General features: G+C 40.7%; 2 protein-coding genes and 1 long non-coding RNA gene across 9 annotated transcripts; 1 reads left to right on the top strand and 2 right to left on the bottom strand.

Moving 5' to 3' along the window:
- Positions 1-996: 996 nt before the first annotated feature.
- Positions 997-19658, bottom strand: cdk11b (cyclin dependent kinase 11B). Of its 6 annotated transcripts, none has more exons than XM_087172186.1 (20): positions 19583-19658; positions 12152-12282; positions 11516-11655; positions 11203-11330; positions 10944-11088; positions 10480-10655; positions 10049-10171; positions 9524-9622; positions 9129-9266; positions 8966-9058; positions 7890-8107; positions 7669-7759; positions 7465-7586; positions 6853-6958; positions 6629-6750; positions 5310-5417; positions 4852-4968; positions 4311-4459; positions 2100-2289; positions 997-1619 (listed from the first exon to the last, which is right to left on the bottom strand). In XM_087172186.1, exons 2-20 carry the CDS (start codon positions 12266-12268, stop codon positions 1527-1529), a joined length of 2475 nt encoding a protein of 824 aa, XP_087028312.1. In that variant the 5' UTR covers positions 12269-12282; positions 19583-19658; the 3' UTR covers positions 997-1526. The 6 variants fall into 6 exon arrangements, with proteins under 6 accessions (XP_087028312.1, XP_087028313.1, XP_087028314.1 ...); XM_087172187.1 differs by lacking the exon at positions 19583-19658 and adding an exon at positions 13455-13498 and having other exon boundaries at positions 10495-10655; XM_087172188.1 differs by lacking the exon at positions 19583-19658 and adding an exon at positions 13455-13498 and having other exon boundaries at positions 10480-10616.
- LOC147819568 (uncharacterized) lies at positions 3240-4304 on the bottom strand. The gene is made up of 2 exons (XR_015436799.1): positions 3762-4304; positions 3240-3651 (listed from the first exon to the last, which is right to left on the bottom strand). It is a non-coding gene; the product is annotated as an uncharacterized LOC147819568 (long non-coding RNA).
- LOC111650017 (small integral membrane protein 1-like) lies at positions 14655-16001 on the top strand. Of its 2 annotated transcripts, XR_002760369.2 has the most exons (3): positions 14655-14832; positions 15135-15283; positions 15584-15703. XR_002760369.2 is itself a non-coding variant. In XM_087172181.1 (2 exons), exons 1-2 carry the CDS (start codon positions 15189-15191, stop codon positions 15705-15707), a joined length of 219 nt encoding a protein of 72 aa, XP_087028307.1. In that variant the 5' UTR covers positions 15186-15188; the 3' UTR covers positions 15708-16001. The 2 variants fall into 2 exon arrangements, 1 of the variants encoding a protein (XP_087028307.1); XM_087172181.1 differs by lacking the exon at positions 14655-14832 and having other exon boundaries at positions 15186-15283; positions 15584-16001.
- Positions 19659-19711: the final 53 nt, after the last annotated feature.

Below are 19711 nucleotides of genomic sequence, written 5' to 3'. Positions count from 1 at the left end.
CTGGATTCATCGAGCCTGGACTTCTTCAAAGCTCTTGCTACTCAGGCAGTAAATGGGGTCCAAGGCCACCCACGGGATCTTGGGACTTCCCCAGAAAAATGGGGACTAATTAGCTGCATAGTGCCACATAGAAATCAAAAAGATATTAACACAGTTGGAGAATTCTCTATTAGATTCTGCAAACTCCTACAGGCCACATGGAAAAAAACATCATCCAAAGAAATAGCCATGTCCCTAATGTGTTTCTTTTTAGTGGCCTGAAAAAGTTACAGAAGCCCTTTGCTTAGATGCCATTTGAATAATTTACGCACTGACCAAACCAAGCTAATAAAGCCAGAATAAGCAATGTTGTCTACAGCCTTTGGAACTATTTGGACCTTAAACCGCATATGGAACACCTCAGACGTCTAGCTTACTTTACTAGCCTCACAGTGAAGCCAGCAGTCTGTCTCCAGAGACTGAGCAGTCAGTTCCACCCGCAGCTCTCCGTCCAAGCTTATTCAACACATCAGGTGTAATAATCTGCAGAAGGGCTCCGGTGGGGGCAGGGGATAGATAAAACTGATTAATGAACATTTCCATTCGGTGCTGGCTCTGGACGTCTCAGGACGAGGGGATTTTTTTTTCTGCGCGTGTTCCAGTGAAAGCAGCGAGCGGTCCTGCAGGCAACGAAACTGTACTGTTTATTTTTCTTCGGCTCAAAATCAAAGAATTTATTGGTTTAATACTGAAGTTGCAGAACCATTTAAAAACAAAGGCAGAGCGAAGTCTGGGCCTCTTTTTCCCTGAAAGAACAAAGTACTGAGACAAAGTGTGCAGTGCAGAGAATGACATCACTTTTGGACAGCGTCTACCAAGTCGGGTTCAAGGCTGTTTCTTTTTTTTTTTTTTTTTAAGGCTCGACTTCCCTTCATTTTTTTTCTCCTCTGGCAGTGTGCGGTTGTGTTTGCATAGCTTGGACAGAGTTTATAAATACAGGGAAAACGGCAGACAAAACAAAGTTTCAAACTTTATTTCTAGAAAAAACATTGTCCCCCTGTCATCGAGTGAGCCGACAGTCCCGAGTAAATTTCTAACATTAAGCTGGATGGAGAACACAGCCAGTGCTGCATCATTATACAGTAGCTCAGGCAGCCAGGAAATACCAACCATTTATAAAATCTGGTCCTCTCTCATGAAGTATAAAAGAGAAAATAAAATAAAAGTCGAACATGAGAGCTAAACTTCTAACAGATTTATGGTCGTGTCTCCTCTGTAAGAGCTAATATGGTGAAGATGGCGTGAAAATACAGAGAAGAAGCTGAAAAGTTGAGGGAAAAAATTCTGAAAATTCAACATGTTTGAGCCACCAGTCTTGCTGTGAGACAGTCCTGACTATTTGGTAACAGTTGTGATTGATCAGATACAGGATCCGGTTTACCGCGGTAAAACAGCGACACCGTCCAGTTCCAAAAGAACAACAAGTCCCAGAACTCTTTGCTCCCTCCTTCCCGGCTCAGACAGCCAGGTGTCCCGCACATTCAAGCTCAGAACTTGAGGCTGAATCCTGGGCCGACCGCAGACGCTCCCTGGTTGCTGGTTGTCAGGTGGAAGCCCGTGTCCTTCAGGTCGTCATCGCCCTGCAGAGACATTACACAGTTATTAGTTCAGTTTCATCAAACCTCTGATTTCACTCACTGATCAACACTACACTGGTTACTTTTGGAAAACCCTTCACGGATCCTAAGAGACATTTTGATTGTATTCCACAAGTATGCATGAACATGTTTATTATTATTAATATTATTATTGTTATTCTTCTTCTTCCTTGGTTCCATTGGAGAATGTTTATGTCAGACTGAAGCTTTTCCAACCTGACGAGAATAAAACTTCAAGAACGAAATGGTCTAATTTATTGGTTAAAAAAAAACAACTCCAGGGTGGGGAGGACCGTTGCTGAAAACATTAAGATCTAAAAGCAGATCATCATGGAAAACACAAGGAGGAAATACACCGACGCAAAGCAGAAGCCTGTAGGTCTGTAATCTATTTAACACAGACGCCGTTCCGAAAGCCTGGTAGCTGTATGTAATGGAGAAAGTGGAGCCTAATGTCCTTACCAGCTGACTGTAGCCCAGGCCTCCCTCGGGTGGACGAGGACTAGTGCCTCTCTTCACCCTCTGCTGCTCGCTCTTGGCCGGCCAGGTGGGGAACATGGACGGGTCGATGGGCAGCGGCGTCTCTCTGAAGTACTCGTGCTTGAGCGCGTCGTCCGACACGATCCTCTTACTGGGGCAGTAAGTTAGGAATCTGGAAAACAGGCAGTGCTGGAGTTCATATGTGTTCATATGTGTGGGCTGTATATGGAAACCTCTGTGTGGAGAGCACAGGTTAAAGTCTGAATTTGTTCTGGTTAAGAGGTAATCTGGTGCCGGAGGCGTCATCTTTCTGTGCCAGAGCCAGTGAAATAATCACAAGAAAACGGCCAAAATATGATGCAAGTGGGGATGAGATGAACACAGATACACATGTTGCTGCTCAAACATAAACAGGCAAATGAATCTGATAATCAGGCTACTGAAGAGAAGCTGCTTTAAAACAACCTGAGCGCTAGAGGTCCCTGACGTTTGAACAAAAATGGAAGAAATGGACTTTAATCAAGGACAGATCCAAGTCTTCTCAGAGTCGAAGGGGAAAATGGACGAATACAAATAGAGCAGCGCCTCCCCCCTTGTGTTTGTTTCTTGTTTTGTCCGTGACAGTCGTTTGTTTGTAATAAATGTTTGAAAAACTGCTTAAATAAAAAGAATATTTAAAAAAAAGAAAGAACAACTAGACAGAAGATGCCGCCGTGGCACAAGCGGCCGGTGGCTTAATCGTACATGACAGGATCAACACAGCACAATGGAGAGCCACTCAATTGTGATAATTGGCTTTCTAACTGTGTCTGATTGGAATTTTCTGTGTGAGTGGGGGCGCTGCGGTAAATCATGAACACTAGCCTGGAAAAGATTTTTATCAAACAAAGCGTCTCTGTTTTTACGTGGAGGGAATCCCTGAGAAGGATTTACTGAGCGACTGCCGCCAGCTTTGTGACATTTGGGGGCCAACATCGGCATCGAAGGAGACAATCGTCCACTTGTGTCTAAATTAGTGTTTTTGTTGTGGAATTCCAAGAATGAACGCTCCTTCCTGCACCTCATGACTCACACAGACCTGTTTATACTGAGACACAAGGTGATAGAAACTAAAAATATCTCTTATCTTTCAAATCTTATTATTGCTCTTCCTTCAGTTTGCTGTAGTAAATAAAAAACAGGTCAGAAGCCCCTGCTCAGACTTCACTCTTCTACACAGGCGGGTGTGATATTCCAAACAGCTCTGTGATGTCTACCTGCCATCCTACACCTCTAAACTTCTACTACACTGCGCTGTCTGAAGCTTTTCGAGCTGGAAGGTTTCAGCGGCGCTGGCAGGGCGCCAAGGTTCCACTGAACCGTGATCCCTCCGGCAGCACAGTGGACATGTTGTTACCATCCTCTGCAGCTGCGAGGAAACTGCCTGGTGTGGTTTTGTCATTTACAGGTGTAGGCAACAGGCTCTGTGGGTGGGTGAAGATCTGAGAGGAGAAGCTCGTCTCTGCTCTCTGCAGCTGCTACACTCGGCCGATCTCTGGAATGTGCGAGGAAGAATTATAAACCTTTCACTCTCTGTGTGAAAATGATCCTCCATATTAAGTGTGTGTGTTTTCTAAAACATTTTCCTGGAGTGTGGAGAATCACCATGGTGTTTGTGAGAAACGGAACAAGGGGATGGAACGGGACTGCTGCTGAGGCATGCTGATGAATTACCAGTCCGCTACCGTTGTCATGTTTTCAGTCGGCTCGCCAGAAATGCACTGACTGAATAAAAAGCTCTGGAAAGAGAAACAGAACCTGACAGCGTAGCGCTGCGTTCATCCAAGTAAGGCAATTTCCACTGTAGCAGTCCTGCTGATTGTTACTGATATTAGTGGTTGACATTTTCCTTTCACTGGCGTATGATATCGGTATGTGTTCTATCAATAATTGACTGAAAACACAGCCATCAAATATTTTATAATATAATGCATATGTGGATATTCTTGTGACTTATTCATTATTATTAATACACAAGACCAAACTTAGTCTTAAAATCTCAAAACTATCAAATCTTGTCATCTACCAGAAAAACAGATCCGTTTACGAACTGATAAGACAAAAAACAGCTGGAATACCAACGATCAGCCGCATGGCGGTGCGGTAAAGACGTAGTCCAGTGTGTGAGGTGTATAATATCTTTAAGAATCCTACTTGTTCATGAGGTCAAAGCCTTGGTCTGAGAGCAGCGCTCCAAAGCGCTTTCGCAGGTTGTTGTAGGGATACTCTGTGAAAGTCATCTTCTTCACAGCGGGCAGCTCGTTGTAGCCAGGCCAGATCTTCTCGCTGGGTGACCCCAGATCCTACAGGCAACACACACCAGTCAGCAGACAAACTGTTAGAGACAGACCCAGATGAGATATTCTCATCATCAACCACAGACATGTGGCAGTTCCCTAGTCCTAAGTACATTTCAATACTTTAATTCATCACTGGTAAAGTCTGTAGGATAACGGCTGTCACGCTTTATGCACATCGTCTACTGAAAATTATTCAGCCAACTCTGGTTTCAGTCTCATAATAACTTCATCAGCTGGTGTGACATCCACCATGAGCTCCACCCTGTGGTGCAGAGCAGAACTGCAGGCTGACACACTGACAGACGACACTAAAGATTTACAGGCCGTAAACACAAGAGCTTCACTCTTTATGTTGAGGATTTATTTTATTTTAAAGGGCAAACGAGGCCGTTTACCTTAAAAATCTTGTTAATTTGGTCAATTTCAGATTTTCCAGGGAAAAGCGGTTTCTGGGTCAGGAGCTCGCCAAATATGCAGCCCACTGACCACATGTCCACAGCTGTGGAGTACTCCTGCGGAGAGAAGAACAAACACAGTGTCAGTCCGCAGAAACATAAAGTCGACAGTCTTCCTGGCACGTTCGAGTTTGTCTGTGTGAAAGTGGATGTGCTCTGACTGAGCTGCTGGACTTCTGCCGCCTGGCTTTGTAAATCATACACGTAAAACTCAGAAAGTGTTTCACGGCATTTGTTATCTTTAGGCCAAATGCTTTGCAGATGTTGTCCTCTCTTGGTGATATATCTTTGGATAAAACAGTCAATCAAGATGATGTAACGTTTGCAGTCGAAGCTATTGGATAGGTATTTCATCTGCTGCTGCGATGTGGGGAGGGAGCCTCGGCTTGAATTCTCACCTTGGCTCCGAGCAGCAGGTCTGGTGACCGGTACCACAGGGTCACCACTACAGGGGTGTACGGCTTCAGGGGGGAACCGTACTCCCGGGCCAAACCAAAGTCGCCAATCTACAGTAAAAGACAGATGGAAAGAAAAAAAGAACTTTAAAACCACTGCGTTTTATTCTGGGAAAGAGAACAATGCCTCAGCATTAAGAAGGTTCAACAGTCAAACAGTCAAACAGTCATACGTTCTGGGGTTAGTCGTATCAGATTTGAAAAATTATATGACGGAGTGTAATTTGTATTTGCTATTGTCAGCTTGCATGAAATTCATGCTGAAAAATGTCTGTAAAAACCTGGTTTATTTAAACATGAACTCAGTCTGTCGGACATTTTGCCAGAAGTTCATGCTCTAATTGACTTTAAGTAATCATGTGTTGTTTGTGCAACTGCGCTGTACTGCTGCTAACTCAGGGGAAAGATGTGCATCATCAGAAGATGGATTAAAGGAAACCTCTTTCTCTGAGTTTCTGTCTTCTAACAAACTACAGATGGATTTCCTCCAGGATCCAGGACCAGGAGAGACGTAACGATATGTCACGATCTCGCGCACTTCATGCCAAGAAGGATCAACACAGTACTTCAAAATAACAGACGTCATATAAAGTACTAATATATTATATATCACTGTTTCCCCTAGGTGGGCTGCTCCACTCCTTGTGTGTGTGGGGGGAGGGGCTAAGGCACACAGGAAGCAGAGGAAAGAAACACGATGTTAAATATATATAAAAGGTTAAATATATGATAATATTAATTTCAAATTTTTTATCTTTTCATGAACTGTAATAAAGTTTATTTAGAAATAGAGATATATCTTTATGTTCAGGGAAAGTAAACTCATTTATGCTGTACATTTTGTACATTAATCTGTCATGTTTATTGCATTCGAAGGCAACCAGCTTCTTCTCAGCCTGCCTCATCTACCTCAATTACTGATTTCCAACATTTCCCAGAAGGCCATGCAGTATTCTCACAAGGGTGTACATTTCAAATCGGTTACTCACATGTGGACATGTGGGAATATGATTATATGTAGGGGTCGAATCGTCCCAGACGACCGTAAGAAAGAAAGACTTTAACCAATGGTGCAATAGTCAAGTGAAAAAATAAGCCGTGAATGCAGAACCTACTTCACTTTTAACACATATTTAATTTAGCTGCAGACCCCTTAGCTGCCCTCTAGGACCTCAGGAAGAGTAGCTGTTGCCAAGGTAACAACTAATGCGGATCCAAATAAACAACAGCTGCTTTAGTTAGTCAGTAACAACCTCGCTTACCTTGAGGATACCCTTGTGGCTCAGCAGCAGATTGGACGTCTTCAGATCACGGTGCAGGATCCAGTTATCGTGGAGATGTCGGACTCCTCGAAGCAGCTGAATCATCAGAGTCTTTACCTCACCTGTAAGAGACGAGTCAGGCTTTAACAGAGGGGAGACATTCGCTGCTGAAACTAAAAATAAAGAAAAATCTTACTGTTTAAATCTCATTATTATTACGTCACCTGGCAGGAAGGGCTGCTTCATGGTTTCCATCAGACTCTTCAGGTCATGCTCTACATAGTTCATCACGATGTAGATCTTGTCCATGTTGCTTCCAACGACTATTTCCTAAGACAGCGTGGGGTGAGAGGACGGATTAGATTTACCAAGAACCCTAGATCTCCTGCTCCTGCATCATTAGCATAAATTACTGGAGAAATAGAGGTATTGATTTAGATCCCCTGATGGCGGTTTTAGGAATTGTAGACTTTAACATAGTAAGAAAACACATGGACCATGTTGTGGTAGCATTAGCATTAGCACAAGGACTGAACTTACTAAACTGGAAACAGAAAAACTGCATCTAATGAGAGATGTAATGAAACTTTTGAAACTAGATAAAATTTAATTCCTCTTTGGAAAAACAGGAAAAGAAAAAGTGATGGACAACTGCAAATAACCAAATGGAAGTCAAGAAGGGACACTGCAAATTGATAACTGTCATGTTTTGTGGTGAACATGCTGCTGTATTTGGACAAAAAGACAATATATAGAGTTTAAAAAAAGGAATTACCTAAAACATCATAAATAAATAAAAGTTTTTACATAAGAAAGTATTTTACAAGTTCTCTCACCCTCACTGTGACAATGTTTGGATGTTGAGCTTTCAGAATTGTATTGATTTCTCTTAAAGAGGTGATGGGGAAACCCTCCTTCTCCTTCTCCATCTTCAGCCTTTTAAGAGCCACGATCTCATCTGCAAATATTAAACCCTTATTTATCGTTCCATACATCAACAGCTGTTTGAATTATAAAAGTAAATATATCTATTTTCTTACCAGTCTTTTTGTCCTTGGCTCTGTACACCACACCGTACGTTCCCTCCTCTATTCGGTTGAGACACTGGAATTCCTCGACACTGCGACAACCCTGGAACCACACACACAAACAATGTGACTGAGCTGAACATACGGCTTAACCTGCATCAGATGATTACATGTGCGAGCGTGTTTGTGATTTATATGGATAGGCAGCAGATCTGTGCTGCGTCGTTGCTCACCTGTAAAGCAGGCAGATATTTGGGCAGCTCCTTCTTCAGCTCCACGGGTGAAATCGGGGGGGAGTCGGGGATGTAGTTCTCTTCGGGGGTGGGGGAGCGTGAGTGTGTCTGGGATTGAGGAGTAGGGTCACCATCTCCTGCTTCATCCTCATCCTCCTCCTCGTCCTCCATGTCCTCGCCGCTCTCCTCGGAGTCGTGGTCAAAACGAGACTCTGGCACTGCGACGCAAAAGGTGAAGTTTGTAAGATGCCATATTTAATGTTAAATTTAAAACTAGATTCAATTCACGGTTGTAAAAAACAATCATCTTAATCAATTAGCCTGTCAATAATTTTCCATAAAATATCAGAAAATTGTGAAAATTGCACATTACAATTTCCCAAACTGCAAGTTTTTGTTTTTGTTGTGTCTGACCTACAGGCTAAAACCCATTTAATGAAATTTAAAAATAAAGAAACGTTGTGAATCTTTACATGTTTTTTTTTTTTCCTGAGCTTTTCCTGAGCGTTTTCATGGTTTTCATCAACAAATGCACTTTGCACATTTGTTGTGGTTTATGGTTTGGTTCAGTTCAGTTAACAGGTGAAGGTCAGGGGAGACCTTTCCACCACTGAAGAAGACCATGAGATAGAATTGAAAGCTCAAGAAAAAGCCAGTAAGGACCTTGAGTCAAAGTTTTTGTTTTTAGTTGATACTATTATTTCCCAGGTCAAAAATGAACCTTTATGCTAAAACCTGTCAACAGGCCGTTTCCACTGAAGACGTTTGAACATGAATTACAGGTGTAAATAATAAAATGAATGATGGATAAATTCCATTTAACTGCTTCAGTTTTAGGCTCCTGGTGTTCATGTTGACTTCTTTAATGTTATTCGCAACACCTCTGCGTTTCAGTTTATTGGCCATGTAACTATTTAAACTGATTTCCAGATAAGAACTGTAACAACACTCAACACAAATATTAACAATTAAATCAAGCTGCAGGAAATTTGAACCATTAACTTTGTGTTTATTCCTCTGGATTAGAATTAATATCATACCCTCATAGACATGAATGGTGAGGTGTGTTCACCCACCTGCAGGTATGTGATTTCCATTCTCCCTTTCCTCTTCAAAGTCTTCCTCTGACTGCTCGTCCTCACTCACGTCCTCTGAAAAGGAGGAAGTAACTATTAAACCTGCGATGCTGTGAAGTCACATAAAACTCATCGTAGAAGAAGAGTCTGTAATAGTTTTTACCTGCACTCTGCTCAGACCTTCCTGAGCCTGAGACAGACTCCTCCTCCTCCTCCTCTTCTTCTTCACCCTCGCTCTGGCTGCTGGACTCTTCTTCGTCATCGTCATCCTCCTCCTCTTCGTCAGAGCCTGATCCTGACGCTAGACGAGAGGGAAGAGATCAGAAATGTTACTGCGATGGCGAAACTGCCATGTCATCATCCTGATGTTGGTCCTGCTGGTTGTGTGTTGGCACCAGTAAATTCCTGAGGTGTCCTGACCTACTTATCCTTTCTAGTAAAGTTAAAGCTATAATGACTAACATGAGTGAGCGATTATCCTCATCAAATTTTATGTTCTACAGAGCTGTAGCTGCATGTGTTGCCAGTTGGCTGCTGTAAGCATAGATTGTCTGTTACCCATGGAGGATTCTGCTGTGCTGGTCTTCCTCTCGCTGTCACTGATGTCCTGGAGGTCTGCGAGCAGGTCTTTGCCCTCTGGTTTATCCTCCTTCGAGGCTGCAGACAAAAAGTAGTGTGAGATACGCTGAAACATGAGTGATTGTACCAGGAAACAAAGAGCTTGAAGATCCGATCATCACTAAAGCGTTATGTCATGTAGAGAGCTAATAGCTCTAAGGTCTCTTCTTGAGATGCATGTCTAAACTGTCATGTTAAACAGAGTGCGCGTTAATAAAACTGCTTTGGGTCTATTTGTAAAGTAAGAATTAATGTTTTTAATAATGCACCAGGTAAGAGGAACAATTAACAGCATTAGTTCTCTGAGAATCTCATTCATATCCAAGCATAATTGATATTGTAACTGAAATATCTGTAACTGAATCGATATCAAACCAGGACCTTGTGAATCAGAATTGAATCGTTTCAGGAAATCAGTGGTAATTCTCAGCCGTACTAGAGACTGTGATGTGATGGTGAACTCACCGGCACTTTTTCGTGGTTCGCTGTGTTCAGATCTGTCTCGGGGAACGCAGGTAGGACTGCGGCTGCGATGACTTTGTTTTGGCTTCTCATATTCATCAGGGAGCATCCGGTGGTGAGACGGCACTGCGGACATTTAAGTCTCTTATTATCCACTGCTGTTATTTCACTTCATGGTTCACAGGATTCATCACAGTCCTTAAATGAACACTTCCACATTTTGGGAAATACGCCTAATTACTCTCTTTCCCTGGGTTTCATGGGGGAAATCCATGTGATTCTTCTGTCCATGTGTTAACAACTGCACTGGAATCAGGACATAATTAGCCTAGTTTAGCATAAAGACTGACAGCAGAGGGAGACAGCTAGCCTGGCTAGGTCCAAGTAGAAAAACACGTCTGTGGTCCAGCAGGTGTCTAGGTTCACTAACTGACCTTCTCGTCGAGCACCTCTTTCTTTGCGCCGCTCCTCGGCCCTCCTCTCTCGATCCTTGAGCTCCCGTTGCTCTTTCTGCTGTTCACGGAGCTTTCGGTCCCGTTCACGCTGGCGCTCCAGCTGCTCCAGCCGGTCCCTGTGGTCCAAAAAAAACCCAGGAGAATCCACTCGAGGTCTGTTCAGACAACCAAAAGCCCAGTGTTGTCAATGTTTGCTGGATTTTTGGATTGGGTTGATAAAGTTTGTCTTATTCAGAGATACAGATACTTTATTGCTGGGATTGGAATTGCTCTGTTTCCTTCACAGCTGTACTGAATGATTAACACATTTCCATAACTGCTGATATTCAATGTATACTGATTCCACTGACGTTTTAATCAACTGTTTCAAAATTAAACACATCTCTGTCTAAACTAACATGAGATCATCTATTCTGTGTTTCCTCTCTAGAGTCAATGCTCACCTCTCTCTGCGTGAATGAGCTCTGGCCTGTTCCCTTCGTTTCTGCCTCTCCCAGTCTCGCCGGGCTTTGTCTTCTTCCCACTGACGCTTCCTGCGATCGCTCTCTCGCTCTTTTTCTTTGTCTTTGGGTCGCACATGTTTCCCTGCTGAAGAAGCATCAAACCATAAGTGGAACCAGACCCACAAAACAGTTCCAAACGTGTTGGTTTCAGCAGTAAAACATATGTTTGTGTTTATGTAATTAAACAGGTCTCGAATACCTCCTTCATCAGAGTGACTACGATGACGTCTTTTATCTTTTCTCTTCTCCTCCTTTCTGTGGTGAGATTTGTCTTTCCTCGCTATCTGCTGTGGAGGCTTGATTGCTAGTGATTCATCTTCCTCTCCTCTGAGGAAATGTAAATACAATACTGTGAGACTCTAAACAGCCACTGGCACTGGGTTGTATATCATTTTTAAACTATGAAAAAAACCTAAAATATGACATACACACACCATAAAAATACACTTTCCTGACTTTCGCAGTCAGCATCAACATATTTACCTATGTTTGTTCCCTACAATTCCAAGTACCTGTCCTCTGTTGAGTCTTCCCGTGTGTACGGGGAATTACGAATTGTTATTTCCATTCTTTGATCCCGTAGTTCTCCTTCCTCCGGAGTGTCTCGTTTGGATTCCCGATCATCCGCCTGTGGAACAAGGCCCTGTGTGAACTGTGCAAGACAAAAAGAGCAGAATTTGAAGTCTGAGCTGGAGACAAGTCATTAAAATGTCATCAGATAGAGATTAAGGAAGTTAATACAAATACCAGAACATTTGGAATGTATCTACAGGTACTTGCAGTCTATTTTTTTCTTTTTCTTTTTTTTTTTTTTTTAAAACACATTTCTTGCAAAAAAAAAAAGAAACATCAAAAAATAATATAATACTTCTACCCAAAGTGTTTCTTTGCGAATGTCTTGATGCAAAAGCTTCTTAAATAACAATTGGAGAACAGGAGACTGCCATTATGTTAAAACACAAAATAATGAATAAGAAAAGTCAACAAAAATGTCTGTAGATACTGCAATTATTTGTAGATATTACAAATTTATATGTTTTTAACCCTAAATTATGCTATTTGTAATGAAAAATATTTGCTATTACTTTTAACACTGTATCAACATGTAGGGGTCATATGGTTCTTACGTTAACTTTAAAATACTTTACATTTTTCTGGCGCTTGGGATCTGTTCTCTCTTCTAATTCTCTTCTGCGTTTTTTCTCAAGTAAGATTTCGTCCAGAGTTTTTACTTTCCAGGTCTCCTTTTCGTCCCCCATCAGCATCCACTCTGCACCGCCTGTTCCATATCACACACATACATATTCATTACATGTTAGTTCAGGTCAATTGCAATTATATCATGAAGACTGAGGCTCATCTAGAACAAAATGAAGCAATATAGTTATGACACAGAAGAACCAACTACTTGTCAGTCATTGTTTGTTTTTGTTTCAACCGAAACCTGCTGTACCTAAATTTCTCTTGCAAAATAGATCTTGATCTCAATTAGTTTAACTAATGTAATAAAAGGTTAAATGTGGTGTTTTCTATTTAGCATGCATTTATTTTAAAACCACTGGTAATTCATATCATTGACAGATTACAGTTTGCCACACTGTCACTGCATGTTTAAAAACCAAACTGCTTCCCTGTCCTGTACCGGAAATATGAACTCTTTGCAGAACTTCAAATCAAAATGTGAGATTTAAAGACCTTACTGTAAATCAGCAATCAGCAGTTATTTAATTTCTGTCACACGGTGACGTAAAATCATCAAAAACAGTTGGGATTCACTCTCAGTTCGGCTAACACATAGTCCAACAAACACCAACGATTTTAATAAAACGTCAACTTTAATAACCAAATTATACGCATCGTATTCCCACTGTTTCACAAGTGCATTGTACTGACCAACTCCCTACACATTTACCAACAATTACGGATGACTCTACGACAAATTTACCATTTCAAAACATAAGACGTTGACTCGGGTTATTTTATTTTGAGTGAAATTTGGCTTCAGACGGTTATCGGTGTTTAGCTTCAGTTTACTCTTCGATGCATCACGTTACAATGTGTAGCTTAGCTCACAGGCCAGTCAAGGAGACGTATAAAGTGCGCTAACGTTATAGTTGTTTCTGAATAGACCGATGGGTGAACTGTTAAGTAGCAGCATGTGCTAGCATCTTAAGTGAAATGGTACTGAATTACTTCTAAAACAGCTGTGTGTTGTGATACACGCGTGATGCTAACACATTAGCTAGCTAACGGTAGCTAGCTTAAACTAGCAAGGGCGACCGTTGCTAAACAACTCCTGCAGCTAACTACACGATATTTAAAGAAATAGTTAGAACAGCCGGTAGAGGTATAAACTACAGAACCTATGGCTGTGTCCGTAACTGTCCGTAAAACCCTAGTTATAGCAAACAATGACGTTATTCAGTGAGCGGTTGAAACAGTTAAACAAACCTGAAATATGCGCAGCGGTATTATGGCACACCGGAAGTCTCAAGGCGTTGGTAACGTTTGTAAAACTTTCGATGTGAAACAATAAGTTCCTTGAATAAGAGTAGACAAAGTAAAATAAAATAAAATAAAATAAAATAAAAACCTTCTCCAATCATATGGTGAACAATCAAAGCATTTTGTAGCCATTCAAAGACATTATTGATTGATTGATTTAAAAACGATTTAAGTATGTTTAATGTATCAGGAGACATTTAGCTACCCACTTTATTTGCAGTCAACTTGTGTCTTGTCTTAATGTCACAATCCTTTTTTTTTCTGGGGGGGGGGGGCTTTATACTAACTCCATAAATCCCAAGATATCCTAGGCTTTCGTCTTTGATCATTTCTCATCTTACATGGATACCCAGCTCTGTTTCCATGGAGATGTGGGATAAGGGTTCTGCAGTATTCCACAGGATATCTGTCTGTTATTAGGAATATTAATGTATCGTTCTCAGGCGTATATTACATTTGCTGTTTGCTTTCTTCTGAAAATGCCAGACCCCTCTGCATTTTCAGTGTCTACCTGTCCATGAGGAGGCAGCAGTGTCCAACGATGTTAAGCCATGAACTCCACTTGGCCTTTCAGAGTTAGCACTGTGCAGCAAAAAACAGATAAGCCCCTAGCGCTGGTGGAAAACATAATATGTAAACTGCAACAATAATAATTGATGTGTATCACAGACAGTCAAAATCAAGTGAAACAAAAGTCAATTCAACTCTTTGTTCTCAGTGTGCAAATTTAAACACACAGAAACCACAAGGAATCTGACAGTTTCTCTGTTTAAAATATCCCGAATATGACATTTCCAGATCAGTGAGTCTTCAGCTCATGATACACTAGTGTATTCATGGTAATAAAATGAGTGAGTGGCTGAGATTGTTGGATTTCTTTACATGTAAAACACAAGAGGGCACTGTTACTCCAGCTGAAACATGTTTATCCTCCTCAGTGCAGACACAGAAGTGTTTGAAAGGACAAAGTGATGTTGTATTCAACCAAATCACCTGTTAATGCAGATGAGAGAGTTTCACGAAATCTACAACACTAAGCATTTTGTGCTTTGCAGTCTAGTATCTGCACAGGATGTGATGAAACCGGAGACTAACTACAGCACATAGAGTTTGAATTGCCCTTTATCACTGAGCTGGAGTCATATAAGGAGGTGAAAGACAACAGTTGGATTCCAACCAATGAATTTATGACAGGCTGACCTCTGTGAACACATGAACTATGGCCGATGTCTCAGGAGGAATGGCTCTGTCAGTCTCAGTCGAGGCTTTAAAAGTGCAGGAGAGCAGAGCTTTATGGGCAGGTTGTTGACTGTTTCACACTCAGGTGAGTACAAACTCAGTTTATTTGAATGTGAGGATATAATATCAACCAATCACTGCCTTTTGAATCTGATTATTTCAGTCATGTGATCTGATTAAACAAAATAAATCTTTGAGTGACAAGATTTATCTGCATCAAAACTCATCTTAAAAGTCATGTGTGTGAAACACATATAATAACACGTTGATTAGTGTGTTACCATGTGTTACCAGCAGTTTATTGAGCCTAAACTGATCAGACTGCAACTTTAATTCTCCTCATAACTAAACACAATGATTAAAACCCTTTCCTCCTCACTGTGTCAGAGTGCGTGTGTCCAGGCTGAACAGTGGAGCAGTGATTGAACAGTGATCCCAGCCATGGAGCCCAACAATGCCGGCAGTGTGCAGTATGACCGCTGGAACGAGAGCAACATCAACATGAACGTGGGGGCGTCACAGTCGACTGTGATGAGGTGAAACATAAAGATCCAAAGACTGAATATGAAGGTTTAATATTACTGAGAATTTGCTGGTACTATTTAAGAGCAAACCTATGGAGATGTAGGAGGATGTGGATGATCTACAAACCAGATGCTAGGATGTATGTAAATGGGTGTTTGAGTTGGATGGAGTTAATAAAACTAAATTTCTTGTCACAAACTATAATATAATAATTTGAACCTGTTATCAGTTGAGTGGAAAAATTTTAGAGTCAAACTAAAGTCCAACAACAGCTGTGTCACTCTTTGACTCCTTTTCTCCCACAATCACAGGCTCCACAACAGACTGTGTGTCGGCAGGACTGGAATAATAGTGAAGACAGCAGGAGCTCTGGCTGCTCTGGTGTCCATCTACATCATAGGATATGCCACAGGATACTACGTCCACAGGTGCTGATGGTGGAGTCCAGCCAGGGAAGAACTGCGGCATGTTGATGATGAAGCATTTCTATGCTTTTTAGATTTTTACGCTTTGCTTTTATCCTGAAATCAATCTGCTCTGTCTTGTGTGATTCATGCACAACTTTGCAAGTAAAACCTCATCAGTTCAGCCAATTCAGTGTCTTTCATTAACCTCATATCAAATGTTTTAATACAGGGAAACTGAAAGTTATGTAAAAGTTTATTTTTGTAATTATCTCCACGCTGACAAAGACCTGTCGTTTTAATAAAAGTTGCAACCATACATCAACAGTTAGTCGACTGAATTTCAAATTGTAGTATCGAATTGTGTTTTTTGCCAAGTACAGGAAATATGTTATAATATGTTTATATCTTATAGTTGAATTGCATTCAGGGGATGTGATGTAATATCTGCTTTACAGTGTCAGTACAGTGACAGCAGCAGTAACAGTTGAGAAGAGGCTGGAGCTGGCGTCAACATGCTGCCGTCTCTTGAGGGTCATTAGTGTCATTCAGCTTTTGTCTTACTGGAGGAGCAACACTGATTTCATTATATTCATTTATTAGACTCCTGATTTACTTTCCCACCTTGTGTGACTAATACGTAAAAGTCTTTATTTTCTTTCAAATAAGTTATTGGTGTTAAATCCTTTTGGTAAAGCAGCAGAGATGCTGATAGGTAACAGAGGGATGCTGCTGCAGGCTGAATGAAGTCTTGGTTAAGATAGACCCACCAGATGTTTTGAGTGGGTTTAGGACGTGTGCAGCGTTGGCTGATTTTGCAGTCAGTTAGTGAATGACTGAGTTATTCCAATGTCATTTTGTTGGACACTGATCTTAAAGCAATATTCAACTACTGACACAAATCCTCACAGGAGAGTCATTTGTAAGTTTTTTTTTTTTTTTATGAACGTATGATATAAATCTCATAAATCTCAGTTTGGTTATCAGGTGATATATCAGTCTGAATAGCATCTGTATGCCCATCGACTCTGCTGCACAGTTTCATTTACAACTCCTCACCAAGAACTGGGTCGTTATTTCGAGCACGTACAACCTCTGTGGCTGAAAACAGGAAACAGCACCACCTACAGCATCTTAGGCTTCATGAACATGAAATCAAGGCCGCCACTGTTGCAGAAACACCACAGCAACGAGTGTTTAACATTTAAAATGAAAACAAGTTTTTACAACAAAACAAACTAAACAATTGATTCTGAATTGTTGACATGGACTGACTCACTTCTGGATTTCAAATAAATCTAACTCTTAATTTCACACACTTTGTTTTATTTGACGCATTTCATTCTGTGGCAGACGTGGTCCAGATGTTGACCTCAGAGGAGAAGTTGTGTTTGTTACAACTCTTTTTCTCATTAAATATATTATTGATAATCCTGCACACTGCTCTTACTCAGCATCAAGATTTATTGATCATCCTGAGAAGTATTTTAATTTTAAAATCTCTAATTTTTATCTGCCACATGACATTTGGACACATGGAGCTGGATGTTCAGATTGATGTTATTGTCAGTATTGAGCTTGATGTTTGTCCGCAGGGTTTTCTTAAAATATAGCTAATCTAATAACATTACTTAAATGTTATTTTTAATAAACTTTTGACCTATCAAGACAGTTCCTCTTCTCTGTGCACCTTGAAAGTAGGTAAAGCCAGAAATCCTTATTCCGCTACAACTGCTGGACACATTTCCATGAATGCAATGGATATTTAATAATTCTCAGAGGATGAATCTAAAAATGTTTGGAGATCTGTGAGACTCCACCATCAGAAAAAAATGTCAGCTATCCACACCAGATGAGACGAGTCCTAATTCTTTACTAACACTAACACGGTACAGTAAGTTCCAACAGTACATATTAATCTTTATAGTTGTGTTAATGGTCTTGTTGGTCAGTCAGTGCCCTGCTGGCAATGTGCTGATTAATTGCACAAATAAGATTTAAGACTGAATGATCCAGATTATCAGAGTCAGCACATCTGACGGAGGTGCTGTCCTCATGCCATGTCACGTTTAAATGTCTGTAGACACGTTCAACTCCTGAATTTCGAAATCAGAACTTTGGTCGTCCATCTGATCTGCACAGTGCAATCAGCGGAGCATGTAAACATACAATATCAAACATCTATATTATACCATGAAACATAAATATCTCTGGCTACATGAAGACAGTGAGGCACATGAGAAACGCTGACATGCATAACACTTAGGTCGATGAGTTCAGTTTTATTTTTGTCATCATCAGCTCCTCTGTATCCGGCCCAAATCCCTACGAGAGCATATAAATTGGAAGAACCTCTTATCTGAACACAATTACGATGAGGAAGCAGATAATATTCCGGTAGCAATAAATCAACATTTCTGTGTGTAACCAGTCCTGCAAAGCTCGTCAGTCAATGGACAAAGTCCCATAAGAAAAAAACACTATATTCTTATCAAGCAGTCTCACCTTTTTTTTTTTGAACACATACAGTTCCATGCAAACCACCAGGTGTTTAAGATGTTTTTAAGATGTTACACTTTGTCTTCACCAGTGAGAAAGACAAGTGTACAGGCCAAGATAACACACACACGCACGCACGCACACACACACACACACACACACACACACACACACACACACACACCTCCTTATCAACATTTTAAATATCACAAAATGAATACTTAATTTGGCCAAATATATTGCGACTTTTATTTTTTTCTGCCAAAAATCACAATGTAGTCTTAACGAACTTGTGACATCTTGTCTTACTGTCTATGTTTATATATATATATATATTTATGTTCATTTTATGTCTTTTCATGTGAAGCACTTGGTGCATGTCAATTCTTTGTTGTGCAACATTTCTTGCATGAAAGGTGCTATACAAATAAATAATAACCAAATAATACATTTATTATTACTTTCATTTGCACTACTTTATGTGTATTTGCCAAATCCTCTTGCTTATCAATCTGCACAATAAAACCAAGGAAGCTTAAAGGTTCAGATGTATCAAAGCAGGAAATCCAAATGACCTACAAACTACAACATCATGTTGACAGACCCATGCTGCCCTCATGTGTCCAAACAGAAACAGCAAAGCTCACTGACAGACTGCTTCAGAGACTGTTAAGATCTCTCTTTTTAAAGCTTTCTGTTCCCTACTATATATTTATACTGTCTCGCCCACCTGTGGCTTTGTTACAGAAAAGCCGGTATGCAGAGACTCACAGTGGCTTATACCGACAGTACGAGGCTGCTGCTTAAAGTCCCAAGAAGCTGCAGCACCAGTCAAATGTCTGTTAATGTTGGTGCGCCCACCTGCCCACCTGCCCTGCTGTAATATGAAATCTGATCTACAGATGTACGTGTAGGGTATCTGATTGTGCAAATGGTATTATCTCAGCCTTAACCAACCCTGAACTGAGCTCTGCGTTGTGAAATGTCTTTTGTTTTGACCTGATTTTTTGTGGATTTCTTTCTGTTTTGTGTGTCGTTTTCTTCTTTTGAACCCTCCACGAGCTGCATCCTTAATAAAGATTGAATTAATGAAAGCTTCAGAAACCAATGTTTTCTTTGCACTAACAATCTTATCAAAAATGCTCCAAACCTGGCCCAGAATATTAATTTATTATTCTTGGAAGTAATGACATTTTTAAAGAGAAATAATGTGACTGATAGTTCTGAGAGGACTGATCACCTCTGGGACTATAAAGCCTGAATTAACACTCTTATCAGACTCCATATAAGTATACAGGTATCAGAAATATGAAGAAAATAACTCTGCACTGTGGTGCATATGTTCATACATTATATACAGTATAAGATCAAAGATGTCATGTGGCACAAGTGATGTAAAGTACTCACATTTACACCTGAGGATTTTGCTGGACAAGACCCCTGTCCTTCAGCGTCTCTATATATGCTGTGACTGCAGTGAGGCTTCACACGGCATCATTTCTCCAGTTCACCTGCATGGAAAATCAGGATTATATC

This window comes from Seriola lalandi, unplaced genomic scaffold, assembly GCF_002814215.2.
Source record: "Seriola lalandi dorsalis isolate HSWRI2012SDOR001 ecotype SW California unplaced genomic scaffold, Sedor1 jcf7180002052119, whole genome shotgun sequence".
In the NCBI taxonomy this organism is placed as follows: Eukaryota; Metazoa; Chordata; class Actinopteri; order Carangiformes; family Carangidae; genus Seriola; species Seriola lalandi.
Note: the sequence above shows the minus strand (reverse complement) of the source record. Positions and strands in the feature narration are given on the sequence as shown.